This window comes from Castor canadensis, chromosome 12 (assembly GCF_047511655.1).
Source record: "Castor canadensis chromosome 12, mCasCan1.hap1v2, whole genome shotgun sequence".
NCBI lineage: Eukaryota > Metazoa > Chordata > Mammalia > Rodentia > Castoridae > Castor > Castor canadensis.
The window spans coordinates 24,452,367-24,477,414 of record NC_133397.1 but is presented as its reverse complement, the minus strand read 5'-3'; the positions used below and the strand labels follow the sequence as shown (position 1 = coordinate 24,477,414).

At 40.9% G+C, this 25,048-nt stretch overlaps 2 protein-coding genes across 2 annotated transcripts in view; one reads left to right on the top strand and one right to left on the bottom strand.

Moving 5' to 3' along the window:
- The window catches only part of Wdr43 (WD repeat domain 43), a 46,118-nt gene extending 34,570 nt beyond the window's left edge, over nt 1-11,548 (bottom strand). Inside the window, exons 1-3 of the mRNA XM_020154545.2 lie at nt 11,281-11,548; nt 2,566-2,703; nt 263-384 (exon numbers count right to left, since the gene is read on the bottom strand). Coding sequence (XP_020010134.1) covers nt 263-384; nt 2,566-2,703; nt 11,281-11,505 — 485 coding nt within the window. The 5' untranslated portion in view covers nt 11,506-11,548. The remainder of the gene's footprint in view (nt 1-262; nt 385-2,565; nt 2,704-11,280) is intronic.
- An 11,180-nt stretch (nt 11,549-22,728) lies between these two features.
- Trmt61b (tRNA methyltransferase 61B) overlaps nt 22,729-25,048 on the top strand; it is a 32,599-nt gene continuing 30,279 nt past the window's right edge. Inside the window, exon 1 of the mRNA XM_020154551.2 lies at nt 22,729-23,452. Coding sequence (XP_020010140.1) covers nt 22,769-23,452 — 684 coding nt within the window. The 5' untranslated portion in view covers nt 22,729-22,768. The remainder of the gene's footprint in view (nt 23,453-25,048) is intronic.

Genomic DNA, 25,048 nt, shown 5'->3' with positions numbered 1-25,048 from the left:
CACTCTTGGAAGGATTCTCCCTCCAATCCTCTATCCAAATCTCATCTGTCCCAGAAGGCCCAAGTGAAAGTCCTTCTCTTACGCCAGGCCTTCCCAACAGTACTACACTACTCATCTGACAAGGAAAAGTCCTTGAGAACACTTTTTCCAGCCTAATTAGTGTGTACATTTCCCACTGTGCCCAACAGGACTTGTTAAACTCCAATGCATTTCCAAACAGTATATGAGCTAATCTCCAATGCCAGTCATCAATGCTACTCACCACTTTACTTTGCATGTCTCTAAGTTCCATTCCACAATATATTTATCATCTGAACAACTATATAAGCAGCCACTGTACTGATGCCACTGTATGCAATTGACTCTGTTATCATGTCCACCACTCTGCAGATTAAGAAAAAAAAATTAAAGGAAAAATACAGTTTTTCTTATATGATAAAATGAACCCACATCATTACTGAACAGTTAATCAAAATGTTAAGTTAAAACCTAACTTTAGTTATGCTAAAATATAACTAAAGCCTTAACCTACATCTATCTATTCCAGTTTTCCAACACCAAAAGGCGATAAAGCAGCTAGAACTTCATTAAAATGCTAACGGCCCCCTTTCCTCTGTAGGAAAAACCTACTTCCACATTGATGAGTCAAAAAATACTATTTCTAAATACCATTTGCTTTGGACAGCAATGCCAGTATAAGATAGTAACACTGACATGAATTAGTGAAGTCAAATCAGAGTTCAAAATCAACTTTTTTTTCCTTTTTGCAGTACTAGAGTTTGAACTCAGAGCTTCACACTTGCTAGGCAGATGTTCTTGAGCGATGCTGCCAGTCCTTTTTTGCTTTAGTTATTTGTCACATAGGATCTCAAGGGGGGATTTTTTTTGCCTGAGACCAGCTTCAGACCAAGATTTTTCTACCTGAGGCCTCTACATAACTAGGATAACAGGTGCATGCCACCACACACAGCTTTATCAATTGACCTGGGGTCTCAATAACAGCCCCCCACACCAGCCTTGACCCACAATCCTCCTGACTCCTTCCCTGCCCCAGTACCTGAGATTATAGCTGTGAGCCACTGCATCCATCTTTACTCATAAGGTTTAAAAAAAAAAAAAAAAAAAAGAAAGAAAGAAAAGAAATAGCTTAAAATATCCTTGAAAATCCCTTAAAAAAAAAAGAGCCACACCTATAATCCTAGCTACTTGGGAGGCTGATATCAGGAGGACTGCGGTTCCAGGCCAGTTAGGGCAAATAGTTCAAGGCCGTATCTCAAAAATACCCAACACAGGCTGAGAGTGGCTTAAGTGGTAGAGCACCTGCCTGGCAAATGTGAGGCCCTGAGTTCAAACCCCAGTGCCATCAAAACACAAAAGCAAAAAACAAGCAAGCAAACAACAACCAAAAAACCCGTAAGAACTGGAAACTCCCAAATGGTCAATAATAGTTCTGTGACAAATGGACAATACAATTTAATGGGGACTTAGGCAGTCATTAGAAATACTTATAACTAGTGTAGAAGGATACAAAATAGAAGCCACTTAGTTATGTTTTAAAAGTATGAATTAAGTAGAGAAATACACAAACTATTAGTAGCATTCTCCCTTGGTAACAGATTTAGATTTACTTTTTTTTTTCATGGTGTTACTGAGGTTTGAACTCAAGGCCTCATACTTTCGAGGCAGGCACTGTACCTCTTGAGCCACTCCACCAACCCTCTTGCTGACAGATTCACGTATAAACTTTTTCCATTTTCAAATTCATGCAGTTATAAGTTTTCAATGGGTAGATGTTATTTAATATGTAAAATTGCCTTTTTTTTCTTTTATCCAGAAAGCATTCCTATATATAGGGGTCCAGGGAATAACAGAGATATTGCCTAAAACAAATTACACCAGTTATGTTATTGTCTTCCAGTGTCAAACTGTTGAATAGTCTATAATGCTGGAGCTGGGACTCTGCAGCCCATTTCTGCTTGCCAGCTGGATCTACTGGCTCTGCCAATAGGAGGTGCTGGAGATGACAGGGTTGGAGGAAGAATAGGGAACTTGTCCCTTCTGTCCCCTTGTTTGAATCTCCCCAACAGGTGGTTTCTTCAGCAGCAACTGAACCCAATAAGCAATTTTCCCAACCCTGAGAAAACTCATCTCCTCCTTTCAGAGACATCAGGCAGCTAAAGTCCCCTCCTCTGAGATCTATCTGGATCCTAAGTTCATGAGGACCTTCCCCTTCAATGGAGCACAACACTAAGGAATCACCAGTTCTCCAGCTTCAGCAATAATCCCAACTGTATCCTTTGCTGCCCTTACCCAAGAGGTAGTGAGCTGTTTCCTGCATCTACTACCCTTTCTTGCTTTAACCTTAGTCAACAATTCTTTTTAGTGTGATCTGTAAGAGGGATGGTGCTACCTACTGTAGTTCTCATCAAATATTACTATTCAGTTCTTTAAATGCAGAAGGGCTGGAAAAATGCCTCCATAGTGCAGATCTCATCACACATCTTGAAGTGTTTTTTAGTAATGCTTCCCTCATATCTTATATAAAAAATATGCAAATACACTTACTATTAATTTACTGTGTAACTCTCCTTTCACTGTACTGTACAATAAAATACTACCAACTGCTGTACCAAGAGCCAACAAGTCAATCTGGTCACTTGTTCCTACGACTTCTGATTTTCTTTTTTTCCTCTGGTGACTTTCCTGAAAAGAAAATAATAAGTAAATAAATAGCAACATGTTTATCTAGTATTTCAAACACTTTAAAAAAATTATTGCAGGCAGGCCCCGGTGGCTCACACCTGTCCAACCTACTCAGGAAACAGAGATCAAGAAGATCACAGTTTGAATCCATCCCCGAAAAAATAGATCCTATCCCAAAAATATCCAACATAAAAAAGTGCTGCAGAGAGGCTCAAGTGGTAGAGCCCTCTGCCTAGCAAGCATGAGGCCCTGAGTTCAAAGTCCAGTACTGCCAAAATAAAAGTTCCACAAATGCTGAATGCAGTGGATGAAATCAGAATTAAACAAAGGCCCAGCAAACAATTCAGAATAAAGAAAGGAGGTAATAAGAAAATTCTATAGGCTTCCAGAGAAGGTAAGAAAAAACAAAACAAAACAAAATTATTGCATACACACCAATGAATGACCAATACCCAGTAGCCCACAAAATATACTTTAAAAGGAGAGAGGAGAGGGATTCACCCTCAGGTGATTTCTTGCCATTTTAAAAACAAACAAAGATCACTCCAATTAAGAAGAGATGCTACAAATTCTCTCGGTCCCATTTCCCACCTGTCTGGAGGACACACAGCAAACTGAACAACTTGGTATGTTCTGGGTACTCTCATAATAGGTCTGAGCAGCCTCAATGGTCCTTCCACTTCTAACAGGTCCAAGAAAGGCCTCTACTCCCCAAGTAAAGAGATCAAACCCAAGCATCTATGAATCCATAGATATGTAACTAAGCAGTCAACTCTTCACTTTTCCCCCAATCATTCCTCAAATTTTAGCTTAGTTTTCATGAAAAGGGACTCAAACAGTTTTATATTGTAAACATGCATAAAGTTGAATTTGAGTCAACAAATACCATAACTAATAGAGCAGTTCAGCACACAGAAGTTGCTCCACTGGTTGATTAAAGGCTAATCTGGGAGTTTCAGTTTGGTTTGGTGATTCTGATGACTTAAAAGGCATGTTTCCATCCAGTGGCAAATGCCACAAGATTTCTTTGATTTATTTCAAATGCAATGCTAACAGCTCATGTTTATCCACTTCAAAAGACAATCAATGATCACAATTTAAGATGCCTACATCAGAACTTGTAAAATTGATTTTAGAATTTCTTTCACATTTTTAAAATTAGTTTACCAGCCTGTTCATTATAAAGAAGCTCTGAAACTCAATCCATGGCATGAAACACACGAACACTACAGAAAAGGGAACTTGTTAATAGTACAAGAACTCTGCTTCATAGCACAGGGGGAAAAAAGCTCCAAACACATAAAAATCTGTCCAATCCAAGAAGCACCAATGAAAACTACAATGTTGCCAGTGTATGAAAAGTAACAGATTTCAAAAGCATTTTCCTTTTTCCCCCTTTCCATTGTCTTAGGGAGATGTAGTATTTGAAGAATTTGATTCATAGGGCTGAGATAAATAAGGAAAATATTTAACAAAAAAGTAATTTTTTACTTACAGAAAAAACATTTTGCAAGTCCTTAGAAATGTACCTAAAGTTACAATTAAAAGCAGAAGTATAGGGTTGGTGGGGTGGCTCAAGTGAGTATAGTGCCTGCAAGTACAAGGGCCTGAGTTCAACCAAAGTCTGAGAGTCTTGAAGCACTGAAACTTTTGCATGATGAGTGGCTTATATTCTACTTTAAGTTACATGAATTTTTAGAACTATCTTTGAATGATCTCAGAAGACAATGGTGGTTTTTAAGTAGGGTTATAAACACAAACACCTATTTTTTATGGAAGGACAGAGGGGAGAAATTTATTGATCTGAAACTTTAGAAATTTTGTAGCATTTCAGATTTGCGTTGCTCAAACAGTATAAAGTCTATGTAAATAGTCTAAAATCCAAAAATTTCTGAATTCCGAAGCACAGTCTCAAGCACTTCAGATTAGAGATACTTAATCTGTACTACTTTGTCAAAAAACTCTTCTCCGAAAGAGTCTAGGAAATTTCTATTACTGGTTTTCCCAAATCAAACCAAATTATCTACAGAGGTTACTCATAGTGTAAAACAAAGGCTGGTCCAAATATGTACATGCTTTACAACAGATGTGAATTTGCCATTAAAAAGCACAAAAAGGGGCTGGAGGAGTGGCTCAAGTGGTAGAGTACCTGCTTCCTGGAAGCCTTGAGTTCAAACTTCAGTCCCATCAAAAAAAAAAAAAAAAAAAAACTAGAAATTAAACAGTAACATCATCAAAGCCCTAATTTCCCTATCTGCAGAATTTCTCTATTTCTGGTAGGAGCAAGCAAAGGCAGGTGGAAAAAGTATCCACAGCTAATAATAATAATAATAATCCAATTAATTGTTTTAATAGCAAATAACTATTGACTTATACGTTTTTCAGGGTTGGATGATCTTTTAAAAGTAAATTCCCATTCAGCAGGAAGTGCATGCCCAAACATGTAATACATCAACCAGATAAGAAGTTTATATAAGCAATAGGCATTTTAGTGAAATCTACTAAAGTACTACTTACTCCACACCAATATTCCTGAACCCAAGAGGTTAGCTGTTACTGATCCTAATTCCATCCTTACATCACATTTCTTAAGCACACACACATTTTCACATTTTGTTTTTCTCTTCACCTGGAGTGTCCTTTTCTTACTCACCTTAATTTTCACTGGTTAAGAATCCTATCCATGCTTCAAAGTTCAACTTAAATACTATCTCCTCCTCCACAGAAACCTCTACCTTAAGTCCCAGTCACACTGGGCATTAGACACAGTAAATGTAAACTGTCTTTATTTTGAATGTCTGTTACACTCAGTGCTCCCTTTAAAGAGCCCAGCAAAGGGAAAACTGGTTAGTAGTCTGCAAAAAACTGAAACTAGATCCATGTTTATCACCCTATACCAATATTAACTCAAAATGGATCAAGGATCTTAATATCAGACACCAAATTCTAAAGTTGGTACAGGAAAGAGTAGGAAATACCTTGGAATTAATAGGCATAGGCAAGAACTTTCTCAGTGGAACCCCAGCAGCTCAGCAACTAAGAGATAGCATAGATAAATGGGACTTCATAAAACTAAAAAGCTTCTGCTCATCAAAAGAAATGGTCTCTAAACTGAAGAGAACACCCACAGAGTGGGAGAAAATATCTGCCAGCTATACATCAGACAAAGGACTGATAACCAGAATATATAGGGAACTCAAAAAACTACAGTCTCCCAAAATTCATGAACCAATAAAGAAATGGGCAAGTGAACTAAACAGAACTTTCTCAAAAGAAGAAATTCAAATGGCCAAAAAACACATGAAAAAATGCTCACCGTCCCTAGCAATAAAGGAAATGCAAATTAAAACCACACTAAGTTTCCACCTCACCCCTGTTAGAATAGCCATCATTAGCAACACCACCAACAACAGGTGTTGGCGAGGATGCGGGGGAAAAAGGAACCCTCATACACTGTTGGTGGGAATGTAAACTAGTACAACCGCTCTGGAAAAAAATTTGGAGGCTACTTAAAAAGCTAGACATTGATCTACCATATGATCCAGCAATACCACTCTTGGGGATATACCCAAAAGAATGTGACACAGGTTACTCCAGAGGCACCTGCACACCCATGTTTATTGAGGCACTATTCACAATAGCCAAGTTATGGAAACAGCCAAGATGCCCCACTACTGACGAACGGATTAAGAAAATGTGGTATTTATACACAATGGAATTTTATGCAGCCATGAAGAAGAATGAAATCTTATCATTCGCAGGTAAATGGATGGAATTGGAGAACATCATTCTGAGTGAGGTTAGCCTGGCCCAAAAGACCAAAAATCATATGTTCTCTCTCATATGAGGACATTAGATCAAGGGCAAACTCAACAAGGAGATTGGACTTTGATCACATGATAAATCGAGAGCACACAAGGAAGGTATGAGGATAGGTAAAACACCCAAAAAACTAGATAGCATTTGTTGCCCTCAACGCAGAGAAACTAAAGCAGATACTTTAAAGCAACTGAGGCCAATAGGAGAAAGGGACCAGGAACTAGAGAAAAGGTTTGAGAAGAATTAACTTAGAAGGTAACACACATGTACAGGAAAGCAATGCGAGTCAACTCCCTGCATAGCTATCCTTATCTCAACTAGCAAAAACCCTTGGTCCTTCCTATTATTGCTTATACTCTCTCTTCAACAAAATTAGAGGTAAGGGCAAAATAGTTTCTGCCTGGTAGCGAGGGGTTGGGGGGATAAGGAGGTGGTAAGGGATGAAGCAGGGTGAAGGGGGGGAAATGACCCAAACATTGTATGCACATATGAATATAATAAAAAGAGAAAAAAAATAGAAAAGAAAATAAAGAGCCCAGCAAATGGTAATTGAATTGATTATACATGCAATACATAAAGTGATTAAAAAGGTAGGCTGAGAATTTGGCTCGTGTATTTGTAAATGAAAATACATATGAAGGCACCAAGAGTGAAAGCTAAAAGTGTTTTCTTAGACTAAGGAATCTTTTTCAACATGAACTAAGCAATAAATACCAAAAACCTGTCTAATGAAAGCTCAATCAGAAAAAAAAAAGGCAATCAGAATGCTGAGAGAATCTGAATGGCATGCGTGTGATTTCTAAAAGCCAGAAACAATACAAGATGACAAGAAAAAAAAACACATCCAAGTGACAAGAAGTTTGGATTTGGTAGGCAATGATTTTTTAGACTGAGATTCCAGAAGATTTTACACATACATGGAAAGATCAGTATACACTTATAAAATTATTTATACATATAAATGAAACAAATTCCACAGAAAAACATCCTTACCCTGAGCAATACCCATATTTTCCATTCTATTTCATTCTTTAATGCTGTCACAACCCACTAAGTATTTTACAAACCACTAATGGAGCAAAACCTACTTAGGAAAAATACTAACCTTTAGACATGGAAATGTATGCCCAAGTTTGAAGTTTCTTTCAGCAAGCAGTCTCTTATTCCATTTCCTTGCCTATCTTACTCTGGCCTATGTGTTTCATGGATAACAATAGAAAGACTGTACATATTACATAATTTACAAATCATATTTATATGGAAACAAATTTAATACACAGAAACTTTATTTCTACCAATTAGATCTAATCTGCAACCATTACCTTATTTTGAAGTTTAAGTACAAGAGACCTCTAAATAGTACAGGAACAATCTGAATTGTGCTACATTCCTATCAGATGAGAATGGGGGTACTCAGCTCAGAATTTTCCTAGAAATATTCTTATTGTTACTAGCATGGCTTGTCCAATGCCTTAATGCCACGTGTTTCATCCAACAAGTACTAAGCTGCGTGGGGCCACATTAACTGCAGTGACAGCAAAGCAGCTTAAACACATTTACTGTGGTAGACAACAATAGACAAGACCTTAACTCAGATTACAAATGTAGGACTGGAGGTGTGGCTTAAGTGGTAGAGCACCTGCTTTGCAAGAGTGAAGCCGAGTTCAAACCCCAGAACCACCAAATAAATAAAGAAAGTACTTTTAAAAAAACCAAACCTGAAAAACTCTAAAATTACCATGGCATAAATGTGAAAGTATTATAAATTGTAACCAAGAACATATGAACCACTACCTTAACCCTTACCCAAGAAACACAGCACAAATTTATATTTCTCCATGATGGGTATCTTCACCACACATTTTTGTCTGTCCATGGATGACAAACTACCAATTAATAAACCAAATGCAGAACAGTGTTACATAAACTGACATACATAGAGGAATACTACATTAAAAGGTGAGTCTAGGCAGAACCCTCATTCACTCATCATTTACTGAGTACTTATTATGTGCCAGGCTCTCCTAAACCAGTCATATGTATAATCTCATTTAATCTTGAGGACCCTGAAAGGTAGGTGGTATTATCTCTGTTTTCATAGGAAAACAATTCACATGCCAGGACCTTAACAAAATGCTTGGAGCTTGAGCTTACTAACAATCTTTTTTCATGTCTCATGCTATAAGCCTCAAGGATGAAAATAAAAGGAAGAACTTAAGATGAGAGCATCTTAGAACTTAAGTGGCAAGGAACAAAATCGAGGGACCTGTGAACAGAGGCTGAGCAGTGGCTACACACTATTCATCTTCTATCATTAAAAAAAAGAAAAAAAAAATCATATGATCTTTTCATTTTGCACTACATAGGATCTGCACAAGTTTGTTTTAATTCAGGGGAAAAAAAACTGCCTCTCAAATTTTTCTAATGAAATTCATGCTCTGGGTTACATTCCCAAGATGATGGGAGATGGGTATCTGCACAATCCTCCCAGCTCTTGATTCTGTGACTTAAGTTTGAAGGTAACAGTGCTCAAGGCACTGGACTAGGAGTCAAGAGTACCTTGACCTTAGTGGCCTCAACTACTTTCTTAGGAATTAAGGTTTTGATTAAGTTATTTACCTTTCTTAGCCCTCTAGGTCAGTTGCTGTCAATTCTGTTTTGGTTTGGGTTTTTTCCAGTGCTGGGAATTGAACCCAGGGCCTTGTGTGTACCTGACAAGCATTCTATCACTGAACTACATCCCCACCCCACAATCACTTTTTTAAAATGCAGTAAATTTCAGGGGATCTCATAGTTCTGTGGCTAAAATCAGAGCGTACGAAAGGAAACTGAAACCTATGATCACTTTGTGTGTGTGTGTGTGTGTGTGTTGGTTGATGGGGACTGAACTCAGGACCTTGCTTATGCCAAGGACTCATTCTACCACTGCACTGCACCTCCGGCACAAGATTGTTTTTTTTAATGGAGCCTAACTCTCATTTTCAATGAAGCCCTCCAAATTAAAGCAATCTCATATGACAAAAAGTTTGATTTGAGTCCTGGTTATGAAACCAAAACCATTTATTTTTGTACTGTACCACATACACGCTCACACACTCTCCCCCCATAACTTTAGGACTTTTAAGTTTCGTTCCTGGGCATAAAATGGAAGTCAACAGAAAAGCAAAGTGGATGACAAATTTTGGCCAACCTAGTATTAACTATTTGTTGCAGATAACCAAGAACTGAGCTTTAAACACATGATTTCTAGCCCTGGTTCTACTTCTGGCTTTATGTAAGTTACTTAGTTTGATCTACCTGCAGGGCTACCTATACAAATACAAGATATTATTTATAACAACAAAAACACACAACATGTACAAACGGAAAACCATCGAAAGTGCCTTCTGCATTACTAAATATTCACCAACTACTCATAAAGTAGGTGCTATTATCCTCATTTTATAAGAGAGCGACAAGCACAATTATTGCCATGGAGCATCACAAGCAGTACACCCAAGTTACATGCACCTCCTAAAACCATTGGTCCGTATTTCTCTCAGCGTTATTACTGCTTTACAGAACTGTTAAATTACAAATGGAAAAGAACTTTAAAAAGAAAAAAAATGCAGAGAGCTGCAATAATGACAACTATGAACATTTTAAAAGTCTGAGTTTTGTGCTTGCCTGATAAGTGCCCTTTTAGAAGTCAACAAGAGAAGATATTAAAATGTAGATTAAAATCTGAAAAGCATGTAAACATGTCTAAACTTACCAAAAGCACCCCAGTTAGATATATCCCCACTTTTAACCCAACGATTAAAAAGAAATCCCTGGTGGAGAAGATCTAACTTAAACACAAGCTTTTGAAGTCTTACACATTGTTGCTGGCAAAACGTCACATACTTCAGAATACCTAACACTTCCAAATCATATTGAAGTGATTCCGCTTAGCTACTCTGTAACTGCTGTAACCACGTGTGAGAGTTGTGAGTTTGAGTAGATGCAGTCCAGTGACTCAACAGTGAATGGCATCTACCTGACAGAGGGAGGGGAAAGCTTCCCTAACTCGGCAGTTTCCATCTAAGGGAAATTTCACCTGATCTTAGCATCACATTAAGTCAAACTACTACTTCACTTTATCCCCACGCAGACTTCAGCATGAGAGGTAAAAGGTTAGAAAGGGGGGACCAAGCAGAAATTAAAAATAAAAAAGCAAGATGATACAAAAGGCTTAGAACCAAAAGGCGCTTAGCAAGGTCAAGAGCTTGGAGTGAGAATCCCACAACCTAGACTTGGAAAAGAACACGTGTTGAACTGGCATCCTGGGTGGGGGTGGGGGTAGGGGGTCCCGGAAGCAAGTTAACAGAGTTCATTCCAAATACCCAAAGCAAAGCCCTTACGCTGGCTGGGTCTGGGATGCAGACTAGCAATACATTCCCAAGATGGGGATCTGTCAAAGCCGGGGCTTCTGATGAGCACACAGATGAGCAAGGCCTGGCAGGAAGAAAGTGCCCCTGGGGGGTCAGGAGCCTTAGCGAACATGGCGGCCCAGCTACAGGGGCGCAGACCGCATGGAACCCGCGGGACTGAGCCGCGCCCTCTCACTGCCCTCCGGACAGGCCGCACACGCGGCAGCGGCGTGGGCCCAGTACGGTCCGCAGCCGCCCTCAGTGTCGCTTCGCCCGGGCTGCCAGGAGCCACGAGCCAAGCGGGGCCTCGCGCCGCTGAACCGGGCCCGGGAGAGCACCCGCCCCCTGCCCATTCCGCTCGTTCTACCTTGGCCTGCAGCCGCGCTGGCGCCCAGGCCAGGCAGGTGCAGGTACCGCTGAGGTGCGCGGAAGGCACGTACTCCTGGTGCAGTCGGTTGTTGGCTGTCTCCCACACTCGCAAGTGACCGTCGGTAGAGGCCAAAGCGAAATAGGTCTGTTTATCCGGGGAGAAGGCGCAGGGAACCCCCGCCGGGACCAGGGGGTCGTAGCCACCACCGCCACCCGCCGCCATTGCTGCTCTGGCTCCGCGGCAGCCACGTGTTCGCCCTTGCGCATGCGCACTGGCACGGGGCGGGGCCTGCAGAGAGGAAGTGGGGCGGAGGGAGCGCCGGGAGCAGGAGGAGTGGCTCGTCACGACGCAGACGAGCGTTGGGCGGGTCCACTCTGTGGACGGTGGCCGAGGTGAGGCCTATCGATGACGTTCTCCAGAGCAGAGCAGAACTAGAGAGGTGATTGCAGAATGCAGAGTAAGGCCGTTGCTTGAAAAACATTGTTTTACAAAATTGAATGAAATTTAGGTTGGGGCGTAGCTCAAGTGGTAGAGCGCCTGTCTAGCAAGCGCGAGGCCCAGAGTTCAAATCCCATACCAAAAAAAAAAGTGAACAGAATGCTTAAAAAGAAATAACTTTTAACTCCACGGCTGTTAACATTTCCCCCTATTCACTTCCTGCTGTAATCGTGTACACATGTACAGTAACAATTTATTCAATCATAATACTGTAAAAGTTAGTGGGAGCAGCTGTTCCCTTATTTCATCCAGAGTCATCCATGTTGTCTACATCAGATAGACTTTTTTTTTTTTTTGGTGGGATTGGAGTTTGAACTCAGGGCTTCCCACTTGCAAAGCAGGTGCTCACACCTCCAGTCCATTTTGATCTAGTCATTTTAAAGATGGGTTCTTGATAACTATTTGCCCAGGCTGTCTTGAACCATGATCCTCCCCATCTCAGCCTCCCAAGTAGCTAGGATTACAGGCGTGAGCCACCTGGCACTGGGCTCGAATAAACGTTTTTTAATGTCTCCTTAATATTTCACCAAATCAATGCATTCTAATTCAAGAACTGCTAGGTGGTAGAGTGAGGCCCTGGATTTGAGCCCCAGAACCTTACACACATAAGAGCACTAGTCAATAGCCACCAGGCTCAGCTAGTGTTTAGGTTTTATTGTATGATAGAAATAAGTCTGTCGTTGGAATTTCTACTCTACATGAGCCATTCACTCCAAAAGTCACATTCCAGACCTTGTCTTAATAACAGTATCTACTTCCATAATCTAAATTTCCACACCCCACTCTCAGCCCCAACTCCTATTTTTCCAATTCTCTCATTCTAATTTGCAGACTACAGTCAATATTTCTATCATTGATCCCACAATCTTTTAACTAACCCTCATTCCTTCTCCCTGAAGACTGCACTTCCTACTTAACTTACATTTATCATAGAAACCCTCAACTCCCTTGCCTATTTCCCATGTCATAGTAAAACTGCAAACTGGTAAAGTCTACCTCTCTACACCCAAGCACCCGAACTTGACAGTAATGCCACAGCCACTCTATTATAACTTACCCACTTTAAGTTCATGATCACAAAATTCAAGTGGGAAGTCATTGCTGCCAAGTTATCAAACAGTTATTTTCTAGTCAAGTTATTCCCATGTCCTGAGACATTAATTCACATCTTTCTCCTCAAACCTCCTCTGTCCTTGCTCTTAGTGGATGATTTTGCTTTTCATTCCCTGAGAAAATAGAAGCCATCACAAGAGAATGTCCATTGGCTGAGAGTACCACTGACTGTCCCTACCTGTACTCCATCTCTTCTGGGATTATGAGTGAACTATCCATGTTCCTAGCAAAGGCCTTCCCTCCCTTAATTTCTAGATTCCATCTCCTCGTCTACTCAAGGATGTTACTCCAAAAAATCTTTTTTCTCTGTTCACATCAATGTTTACCTCTCAACTTCTTCCTCATTGACAAATGAACATTATTATTTCTCCCTTATTAAAAAAATTTCTCTTAACCCCACTTCCTCCTCCAATTATTGTCCCAGGTTTTTTCTTCCCTTTAAGAGAAAACTAACAACAACAACAAAAAAAAACCAGCTTTCATAACTTCTTTCCTCCAACTAAGCTTTTGTCCCTACCACCACACTGAAAATACCTTAAAGTTCACCAGGAATCTCCACCCACTGAGCATGCTTGTCTTCCATGACCTTACATCCCCTTGCTTTCTAACTTCTTTGTCTTCTCTCTAGGATTATCTTATTTCCCCTACTCTCTAACATCGGAGTGCCTCAGGGGTCTTCTGATGTCTCCATGAAGTTTGGGCAGCAGGCTGTAAATACCGTTCATGTGCTGATGAACACAAATGTGAGCCTCTAGCCTTAGTCTTTCTCTGAACTTCAAACTTGCATTACTGGCATATTCAATTCCCTATGCAATATCTCCACATGGATGTTGTGGTAGGTTGAATTGTGTCTACCAAAAAAGATATGTCTAAATCCTAACCCTGTGACTGTACATGTGCCCTTATTGGGAGTAAGGTCTTTGAAACATAATGTGGTTAAGGATCTCAAGATGACATTATCCTGGATTTAGCCCTAAATCTGATGACTGGTATCCTAAAAAAAAAAAAATACAGAGACACATGGAGGGAATATACATATTAGAGAAAGTCAGATAAAGACCAAGGGCAGACAGAGGCAGATAAAGATAAAGCTGAGCACCAGTGGCTCAGGTTTGTAATCATAGCTCCACAGGAGGCAGAAATCAGGAGGATGGCAGTTGGAAGCCAGCCCCAGGCATACAGTTCCTCAAAAGTACACAAAACAGTGCTGGTAGAGTAGCTCAAGTGGTACAGCCCATGCCTAACAGCTGTGAGACCCCGAGTTCAAACCCTAGTACCTCTAAAAAAACAAAAAAAAGAAAGAAAGAAAAAGACAGAGGTAAATGCAAAGAATGCTGCTGGTGGCTCATACCTGTAATCCTAGCCACTCAGGAGGCAGAGATCACAATCGAGGTTCAAAGCCAGCCCTCGCAAATACAGAGATCCTATCTCTAAAATACCCAACACACAAAAAAGGGCTGGCAGAGTAGCACAAGTGGTAGAGCACCTGCCTAGCAAGCATGAGGCCCTAGAGTTCAAACCCCAGTACCACAAAAAATAAATAAATAAATAAAATCCCAATACTGCCAAAAAGAAAGGTTCCACAACTGCTGAATGCAGTGGATGAAATCAGAATTAAACAAAAGCCCATCATTGTAAGCAATTCAGAATAAAGAAGAGGTAATAAGAAGACCCTATATGCTTCCAGAGAGAGTAAGAAAAAACAAACAAAACAGGTTACATGCAAATGATCAGGAATGAGATGGAACAAAGCTATGCCTTCAAAATTCTGAGGGAAAAAAGGTAGAATTCTAACCCAGGAAAATGAGATGTCTAGAGCAAGAGTAGAATAAAGACATTTTCAGTTGTATGCAAAAACATTACTCCCTAAGTTCTCTTTTTCAAGAAGCTACTGAAGGATCATGTACTCTACCAAATGAGTAAATTGAAAAGAAGGAAGACAGGAAACACAAAAAGAACTCACAGAGGAGAGATGCTAAGAGAATTTCAACACAAAGTGAGATCCTAGACAACAGCTGTCCAGCTAGTGTAGACCAGTGATTCATGTCTGTAGTCCCAGTTACTTAGGAGGCAAAGATCAGGAGGATCCAGCAAAAAGTTCAGGAGACCCCATCTCATCCAATAAAAGTAGGGCATGGTTGGTGTACACCTGTCATCCCAGCTATGGGGGGAGCATAAACTGGAGGATCATGATCCAGGCCAGCCTGGACATAACTACAACACCCTATTTGAAAAAGTAACTAAAGCAAAATGGACTGAGGGCACGGTTCAAGTAGTAGAGTGCCTGGCTAGCAAGAACAAGGTCCTGAGTTTAAAACCCCAATACTGCCAAACACACACACACACATAAACACACAAACAAAACAACCAATAACTACTTATAAAGGAGTATTATTGAGTGATATAGTAATTTTTTACAACTTAAATGGAAATAAAGAGAGTTTGTCATAAAAATCATAGGGAAGTCTCCCACTTGGTTTAATTTGTAGAAAAATTAAAAGAAATTTTAAAATAAAAAGTTGCTCAATAGCCTTTGACATACTCATCCAACTCTAAAAATCTTCCAGATCTGGTTGTGGAGCTCCTACACGCAGAGAATTCATCTAGAGAACACCATCCTGCAGAGCACGGTGTCCCTGGCACATGGTATGTTCTCCATAAATGACATGGAACTGGAATCTTTCCTGCTGCTTTGATTTTTCTAGTTTGTGTTAGTCTCCACCCTCTCCCTCAAGCGTACATGTAACTGAAAACCATTTTCTTTTTATTGAAATTTTTATTATCTTTATTTTTGTTTATATCAATAACTAACAGATAATAAATATTCACAATGGCCTGAACTTTTTCCAGATGGCTTGACTGAAAAAACACAGTTTCTTTTGAAAACTATTTCTCTTTTCCTTATTGGACTAGTGGATGATAAGGGATCACAAAAATTGGAGTAAAGAAGCTGTACAAAATGAGTGAAAACTACCTTTGTCTCATCATGACTGAGGTCCAGCAGTTGAAATAAAAAAAAAAGAAACTGGAAAAAGGAAATCTTTCTTAAAAGCCAGTGACATTTTTACCCACATACCCATTTATATCTGATTAATAAAATGTTATAAAGAAAATGTGGGATTATCTTTTCTATTATGTAATATTATTACATAGAGGAGAAACTGGTGCTCTGAGTGGTAAAGTGACTTTGGAAAGTTCTGGGTTTCCTGTTTCCTGGGCATTGATTTCTTTTTCCTCTGCCAAGCTGCATCTCAAGCAAAGGCATTTTACAAGGCAGATCACCTGGAGGAAAGGACCATGTCTTTGTTGGTTACTTTCCTTCATCCATTCCTTTAGGATTCATGCTAGGAATTTAGGGACATAATGCAGAGTAAAAGAGGTAATCTCTACTTCAGGAGCTTAATGAAGTCTAGTACGAGGGCACCATGACAATCTCACCTGTGAATGGACAATGGTGATAGCACTAGCAAAGAAAAGCTCAGGGTTTAAAAGAAAGCAGCGTGTTATGGAGGGATGGGGGAGGGACTCTATGAGGGACATACGGAAGACATTTTAAAAGACACTTTTTTAAAACAAAAGAGAGGAAATAAAAAAATTGAAAATAAATAGGTAAAAAGGACACTTTTTTACCCTGTACAACGCCATAGAGTATCTCATGGGGTTCTTTTTTAAATGCTACTTGGAGAGACAAATAACAAAACCAAAAGTAATTCACAATGCTTATGGAGTGCTTTTTATGCTCAAAGCAGAAGATGATAAGTACAAAAGAAAAATAAGCAAATTACAATAGGATATTAAAAGGATGGCAATGTCGGATTCAGGTTTGGAGGACCTGGTGAGGTAGAGTTAAAGTATGAGTGAGTTTTGTTTTTTTTTTTTTGGGTTGAACTCAGGTTTGAATTCAGGGCTGCGCACTTGCTAGGCAGGTGTTCTACCACTCCACCAGCCCTTTTTTGTGTTGAGTATTTTCGAGATAGAGTCTCTGGAACTATTTGCCCAGGGCAGACTTCGAACCTCAATCCTCCAGATCTCTGCCTCCTGAATATAGCTAAGATTACAGGCATGAACCACTGGCGCCTAGCTGGGTGAGATTTCTTGAAAGGGCATTCCAGACAGAAGCAGAGGTACTACAGAGCAAAAGCATACAAATAAAAAAGTATGGATGTATGCAAGCAATGAGGAAGAATTCTGTCAACTGGTTACCTTAGAAGAAATGTAGCCTGGGGCTATTTAAAAACAAACAAAACACTCTACTGCCAGTATAAGGAGTAAAGTCATTGAAAGTTTGGAACAAAGCCAGGTGCAGGTGGCTCATGCCTATAATCCTAGGAGGCACAGATAAGGAGGATCTCGGTTCAAAGCCAGCCCAGGCAAACAGTTCCTCAAGACCCTATGTCGAAAAACCCTTCACAAAAATAGGGCTAGTGGAGTGGCTCGAGGTGAATGCTCTATGTTCAAGCCTCAGTACTACAAAAAAAAAAAAGGAAAGTTTGGAACAGAGAGAGAATTTTCCACATATCCAACCATCTGCAAGGTTTATTTCCACAAGGATGACTAGCCACTAGGACCTTAAGCTCAACAAGTCTAAATGGACTCCCATGATTCACTCTGAAAATTGCATTTACTCCTACATTCCTCTATTGTATTAAAGAATCTTTCATTTTCACCTAGGCATATGACTCTCCAGCTTTCCTTACAATGAGGTGAGGTCATATGATTACAGGTAGTAGGAAAGTATCTTTGAAGTGAGAGAATATGCTATTCTTTGCTGCCTTTTCTTTTTTCATTACTGGAACTCAGGTGTGATTGCAACAACTGGAACATCAGGGTGGACTTTGAGGAGAAAATAACATGTTGATGTTAGAGCACCAAGAGAGAAAAACCTAGAAAGATTGAATCGTTTTATGTGCGGTGGACCAATTCCTCTAGTCTTTTACATGAGAGAAAATATAATAACTTCCTCCTTGTTTCAACTTCTCTTTTGAATTGTGTCACTTGCTGCTGAACCTAATTCTTCTCATTCTTTATTCTTTGCCTTAGCTGGTGATATCATCCACTATCCAGTTAGCCACTATAGAAATCCAGGAACCAGCTGTTACCCAATCCAACATCTCTCTTCTACCCAAACACACACACATACATGCACGCATCCTATGATCAGTCATCAGATTATATTTTATCTCTTAAGTAGTTTCTCAATTTCCTCATCTCTATCCAATTCTACCACCTCTATTTTTGTCTGGGCCTTTATAACCCTTGCTTTTTTTGGCATCCCTGGTGGGTGGGTCTTTATCTTACCTGAACTATCACTACTGCTTTTACCTGGACTCCCTTCCTCCCAGCTGGTTCCTCAGTGTGATCTTTGCAAATCATAAAAATGACCATGCTACCTCTCACATAAAACCCTTCGCCACAGCCAAGCACCAGTGGTTCACACCTCTAATCCTAGCTAGTTGGGAGGCTGAGATCAGAAAAATCATGATTCGAGGCCAACCCCATGCAAATAGTTCCTGAGACTCCTCCACCCCCATCTCCAAAATAACCAGAGCAAAATGGACTGGTGTGGCTCAAGCAGTAGAGCTACTGCTTTGCAAGTGTGAAGGCCTGAGTTCAAACCTCAGTTGCACCCAAAAAAAAAATCTGTGCACTTCAACAGTTCTAGTAAAAACTAAATAAATGTACAGATACGGAACAAAATATATGACAACTATTAAATATAATTGGACAGTATGCATTCAGTTATTCAGTATGGAGGTCTAGCATCCAGGGCTGTTAGTTTTCTCATTTCCTACTTTTATTATTTATTTATTCAACAAATGTTTATGGAGTGTACATTATGTGCCAAGCTAGTACTTTGATGGACAAGACAGATATAGTCCTCTCCCCATCAATTGTATCTCTAACCTGAGAAATGGTAAATAAACAGCAATTTCTATGTGTTATGAGGAGTGCCACAATAGGTGCAGGGTCCAGCCAGAGCCTGAAAGAGAGGCTCTTATCCTGATCTTTTGAAGTCAGTAAAAGCCACCACTCTGGTGGTAGTGAAGTTGATAACTGAACGACAGGGAAGATTATACATAATAAAGGGAAGCACCGCAATCAAAGAGCTAGAGGAAAACATTTGTGGAACCAGAACTAGTAGTTTAGTTTGAAGATTTGAAAATGTCAGCTATCAGCCATAGCATGTATTTTTTTTTCTTTTTTTGGTGGTACTGGGGTTTGAACTCAGGCCTTAGGGCTTAGTCAGGCAGGCACCCTGCTACTTGAGTTACACCTTCAACCCTTTTGCTCTAATTATTTTGGAGATAAGGTTTCACTTTTTGACCAGACTGGCCTGGCCCACAGTCCTCCTATTTTAGGTTTCCTGCCATTGCTGGCATGCAAGCGTGTGCCACCACATCCAGCTTTTTTCAATCAAACTTTTTGCCAGGCTGGCCTGAACTATGATTCCCTCAGATCTCAGTCTCCCTAGTGGCTAAGATTACAGATATGGCCATAGTACTTCTTGACATATATTTGGAAGTTAAAGTATTTCCTTGATTAAATATCACTAGACAACAATGTCTGTCTTGGCCTATGTAATAACATAAACAAGATGAATTTATGATGCCTCCATATATTTAGAGAATTGTTTCAGCATCCACAGGGACAATTTCATAGGGAAGACAGAAAGAAAAATCATAGCCAGCAATAAAAAGGCCTATGTGGGGATGAGGGGGAAAATAAAGGAGAATGATGGAGTGGGAGAATTTAACTAAGACATATTGTAAGCACTTTTGTAAATGTATCCTCAGTACATCAATAATATAGTAATAATTTTTAAAGTAACAAAAAAAGAAAGGCATACATAGTAACTTTATTTTTGAGTTTAAATGCTCTGAAAAGTAATGAATAAGAAATAACTGTTTTTCAAAATGTATGAATACATTTCATTACATGAATAGAGAACAAAACTAACATTACATCCATTATTCAAATAATGAAAAGCATTTATAGTTTTTTGCAGTATTGGAGTTTGAACTCAGGATCTCATGCTTGCTAGGCAGGGGCTGTACCACTTGAGCCACTCTGCCAGCCCCTTTTGATTGGGTATTTTTCAAGATAGGGTCTCATAAACTCTTTTCCTGGTCTGGCTTTGAACCTTGATCCTCCTGATCTTTGCCTCTGAGTAGCTAGGATTATAGGCATGAGCCACTGGCACTGGGCCCCAAGCATTTATAGCTTATGTCAAAAATCAAAAGATACACATTTTTCCTTTTTTTTGCAGTACTTGGGTTTGAACTCAGGGCCTCTTGCTTGCTAGGCAGGGGCTCTACCATTTGAGCTACTCCACTAGCCCCCGTATCTTTTAAATGTAACTTCCCCCAACAATTTCTGCTCCTTCTGAAGTAACTGTCAAGTATTATAACAGGTTCTTAGAAACTGGTTTTGCTAAAAGGCACTGACTCTTCACTTGGACCAACAAGTTAACTAAAAGCAGGATCAAAGCTTGGCATCTGGGCTGGCAGAGCAGCACAAGTGGTACAGCAGGGCCTAGCAAGTACTAAGGCCCTGAAAGCAAAAACAAACTTGGAGTCCTTGCCTCCATTTTGCAAGTCTTGTTTGTTAAGTCTCTACTCTTTGTAGTCACCTTGGATTCTGAGAATGACAGGACTGACAGATAACATCTTTATGACAATGGAACAAGACCACTCCCAAGGAACAGCAGAGCCTCACAGGACAAATTCTCCCCTCAAATGAGGATAACTACCTATAATAATGCATCTGTACCCTGGAGCATGAATAATCATTTCATGGGGACCTGATTTGCTCCCCTCAAGTGATGACAGGGATAACAACTTCTTTGAACTGCACAAAGAAGCAGAACTGAGAAAATGATCAACCAGTCCACACTTTACCTGGAACTGCTTAATTACACATACCTCTCACTCTCTGTCCCAATTCTTCTTCCATTTAAACCTAAAAAGTTCCTATCAGGGTGAAATATTTATGCTGCCTCTTCCCAAGGATGCCTGGCACATAAGGTCAGCCTGGGCTTTTTGCCTCAAAAAACCAAAACAATACAATGATTATAATAATTTAACATAACAAAGTAGAAATGATAAATTAAAAAACCATCATAGGGCTTAGAATTCAGAAGGTTCCAACTGAAACCCATATTTGGCAGTGATAATCTTAATTTCAATAACTTTACATCTAAGAATGACTTCTCTAAGGAAGCCTATGATCTTGGAAAACATAGACATAAGAACTTTTGTTTAGCCAGGTATTGGTGGCTCACGCCTGTAATCCTAGCTATTCAGGAGGTGGAGATCAGGAGGACTGAGGTTCCAAATCAGCCCAGGCAAATAGTTCAAGAGACCCTATCTGGAAAAATCCTTCACAAAATAGGGCTGGTGGAGTGCTCAAGGTGAAGTACCACAAACAAAACAAAACAAAAAAAACCAAAACTTTTGTTTAGGTGAACGTGTGGCTCAAGTGGTAAGAGTGCCTGCCTAGCAAGCATGAGGCCCTCAGTTCAGACCCCAGTGCTACCAAAAAAACCCCTATCAAAGCAAAAGTAAAGCATGCAGTTGGGTTGAAGGGAGAGCAGTTTATTCATTTTTTAGGATGAAAAAGAAATCTTGATGATAGAGTTTAAGATACAGATTAGGAAGTATTAATTTATGTCTCAAGTAATAACAAGCCTTATCAAATATAAACCAAATTCAAGCTGGGGGTAGTGGGTCATACTTGTAATCCCAGCTACTCAGTAGGCTGAGGTAGGATGACTGCAACACAGCGGCATTCCAACCTAAAAAGAGAGAGACGAGAACACATTTCAACAGAATTCATATTGAATGCATAGCTCTTTGAGCATACTTGAGCATACTAAATTCAACTGCATTGTTGACCGGTCTTTAGAAAGGGTGTTAATAGTCCAAAGAGCAAGGGCTGCTGATTTGATTGACCCAGATGGGAATCCCCGCCATTCCACTTGTTAACTATCTTGTCAGGGATTTTGCCCACATCATTTCATGTTTCTTGGATAGGTTGCTTACAAGTAAAACGGCAATGCTTATTTCAAATAGGCTTGTAAGTTTAAGTATCTAACCAGCCTGGCATTGCCAGTCCCCCAATATACTTGCCAAGTGCACTATGAGGGGAGAGGCTAATGATATTTGATATTAACTTGAGCCTGCAAAGGTAACTTTTCATGACTTAAGAAGCATATATTTAAGTTTTGGGGAAGGCTAAAAGTGTTATATTTCAATTCTTTAAAAAATTTTGTAGCGTAGTTAAATGTGTGGCTCAAGTGGTAGAGTTCCTGCCCATCAAGCGCAAGCCCTGAGTTCAAACCACCATACCGGAAGAAAATGTTACATAAGCCCACATTGAAAACCTCGCATTTCTGGACTCTCTCTAGAGGGAGAGGCAGAGACCAGGAAGTTGGTCACAGCCCAGGGAAAGGGACTTGCAGGGGCTGGGGAAGGATGTCGCGGTCAGCGAGCGGCGCGACACTCGCATCCCGGGGTTAGTTTTACTTATAGACCTTGGGGGCGACGGGTGACGTTCGTGTTGACAATTACTAGAACACTTCACAGTTTACGGAGCACTTTAACAAATTTCGTCTGAACGCTTCCGTCCCCGGGCACGGCTGGCGGAGATAGACGAGCGGCAAACTCTAACTCTGCCCACATGCGAGAGAGGAAGAGAGGTGCCAGCGTTCAGCCCCACGGCCCTCGCGACCTCAGGCTCCGCCCATCGCGCCTTTCTGGACGCAGGCGCAGTAGCTGCTATGGAACCTCAGCCGGGTCAGTGAGCCCAGCAGCGAGAGGCGGGGCCTTAATCGGGGTTACGTCACTCACCTGCGACCACACCTTTGCGAGACGTCATGCTGGCGGCCGGGCGCTGCGGTGGCGATCTGCTGAGGCTGCAGCGTCTGAGGAGGTGGCCGGTGCTCGGGACAAGTTCTTTCCTGCGCGGTCTTGGTCTGGAGCCCCTGGAAGAAGTCCGGTCACTGTGTTGCGAGTCCTCGGCTCGAGATGCGCGAGATGGAGAGAGCGCGCGCAAGGCGGCACGAAGGAAAGCCGCCGGAGTGGAGTCGTCCCCGTCTTTCCCTCTACTGGGCACGGGGACCAGGTGTCTTTCGTCACTGGAAAGCCTCAGCGTCTCGACGCCGCGGGAGGACTCGAGCGAAGAGCAGGGCCAGCCCAGGCCCGCGCACGGGGAGTCTGGAGATCGCTCGCTGCCCGCCCTCGCCCAGTCCGCCACCGAGCCCGCAGAGCTTCACGTCTCCCCTTCCTGCTCAGTTTCCAGAGAGGGACCCTTTCGGGCTGGGGAGCTGATTTTAGCTGAGACTGGGAAGAGAGAAACACAATTTAAGAAATTGTTTAGGTTGAGCAACGTCGGATACTTAAATAGTAGCTGGGGGGCGGTCCCGTTCAGCAAGATAGTGGGGAAGTTTCCCGGCCAGATACTGTCGAGTTCCACGGGTAAGCGTTTCATGCTCAGGAGGCCGGCACTGGAAGACTATGTATTGTTGATGAAAAGAGGGCCTGCCATAGCATATCCAAAGGTAATGAATGCAATGGGGACAGCAGGACAGGTGCAGAACCACTGCCTTGGTGAATGTACTCAGCACACCGCAGAATGTTTGAATTTTTCAGTATCAATTTTTTTCAGTTAGCCAATATCTTACACTATTGCATTTTTTAGGAGGATTTTAATTTGGTAGTCACGACTCCCTTAATCTGCAAAATGAAAGGTATGCCAGTTTACTAGCAGAGTGATGTGGACCGCTAAGCACGTCATGCCTACTACGTTTCTTCTCCGTTGCTCCAGATTTTGCAAGTTCGTTACTTAAGAGATTGTTGAACTCTCTGGGGGTTAATTTTGCAGGACCATTTCGGTGGTATTTTGATCATTGTATTTAATTAGGCATGTTGTTGGAGGTGTATTTTTTTTGTTTTATCAACAGTAGATATGTTAGGCTGGGAGCGATGTAGTTCAGTGGTACAGTCCTTGCCGACCATGCACCAAGCCCTGAGTTTAGTCCCCAGCAACACACACACACAGCCGGCACCGGTGGCTCACAGACCTAGCTGTAATCCTAGCTACTCAGGAAGATGGAGGTTCGATGCTAGCCTGCACAAATAGTTTACAAGACCCAATCTCAAAAAACCCAACACAAAAAAAGGGCTGGTGGAGTGGATAAAGGTGTAGGCCCTGAGTTCAAACCCCAGTACCAAGGGAAAAAAAAACCTAAATAAAACTGTGATATATTGCTAAGTTTTTCTAGTTAGGGAAACAACAACAACAAACCAGAGTTTCAGAGTTTTATGTTAAAACAGCTAACATTAAGCACTAAACATAAACTGAATATCCTTTCTTTTTTTGGTGATACTGGGTCCTCATGCTTGCTAGGTAGATGCTCTACAACCTGAGACACACCCACAGCCCAGAATGAATATTCTTTATAAATAGTCAATTGCGTAATTCCAGTCTTTTTTTGGAGGGGGGGCACATTGCCACTTGAGCCACTCCGCCAGCTCCCTAGTTTCAGTAATATGTTAGTCATTCACTGCTAGTGGGTTATTTTAATCCTTAATCAGTAGAGGACCTTGAGTAGAATGTTTCAGGTAACAAAACTCCCTTCCCATTCACTCATTCATTATTTATTCAGCAAATAACTGACTACATTCTACATTCAAGGCACTGTTTTATAGACCTTACATTCTAGATGGGATAACAGAACAAACAAGTAAATGAGAATAAAGTCATTTCAGGTAGTGCCAAATACCATGAAGACAAATAAATGAGCAGTGACACCGTTGGGTGAACTGGAGTTGGAGGATACTGTGTCAGGAATTAGAGAAGTTCTCTGAGGAGGATGCTTGACAGAAAACTAAACAGGGAAGGGCCAGCTTTTCAAAGGTTTGGAGGGAGGAATGCTGCAGAATTCCTATGAGGGACCTGGTATGAGGTATATAGATCATTGGTGTTAGTATTTTGTTCCTTGTGTAGTGAAGGACTATTGGGAGGTTCTAAGCAAAAATCTAATCTATATTTTAAAAGTTCTACCCAGGGACTCAAAGGTTTCCTTCAAGAATTTAGGCTATTGAGACTAAACTATCTTAAGCTCCCCTCCCCACAGTATTTTTAGTGACAGGGT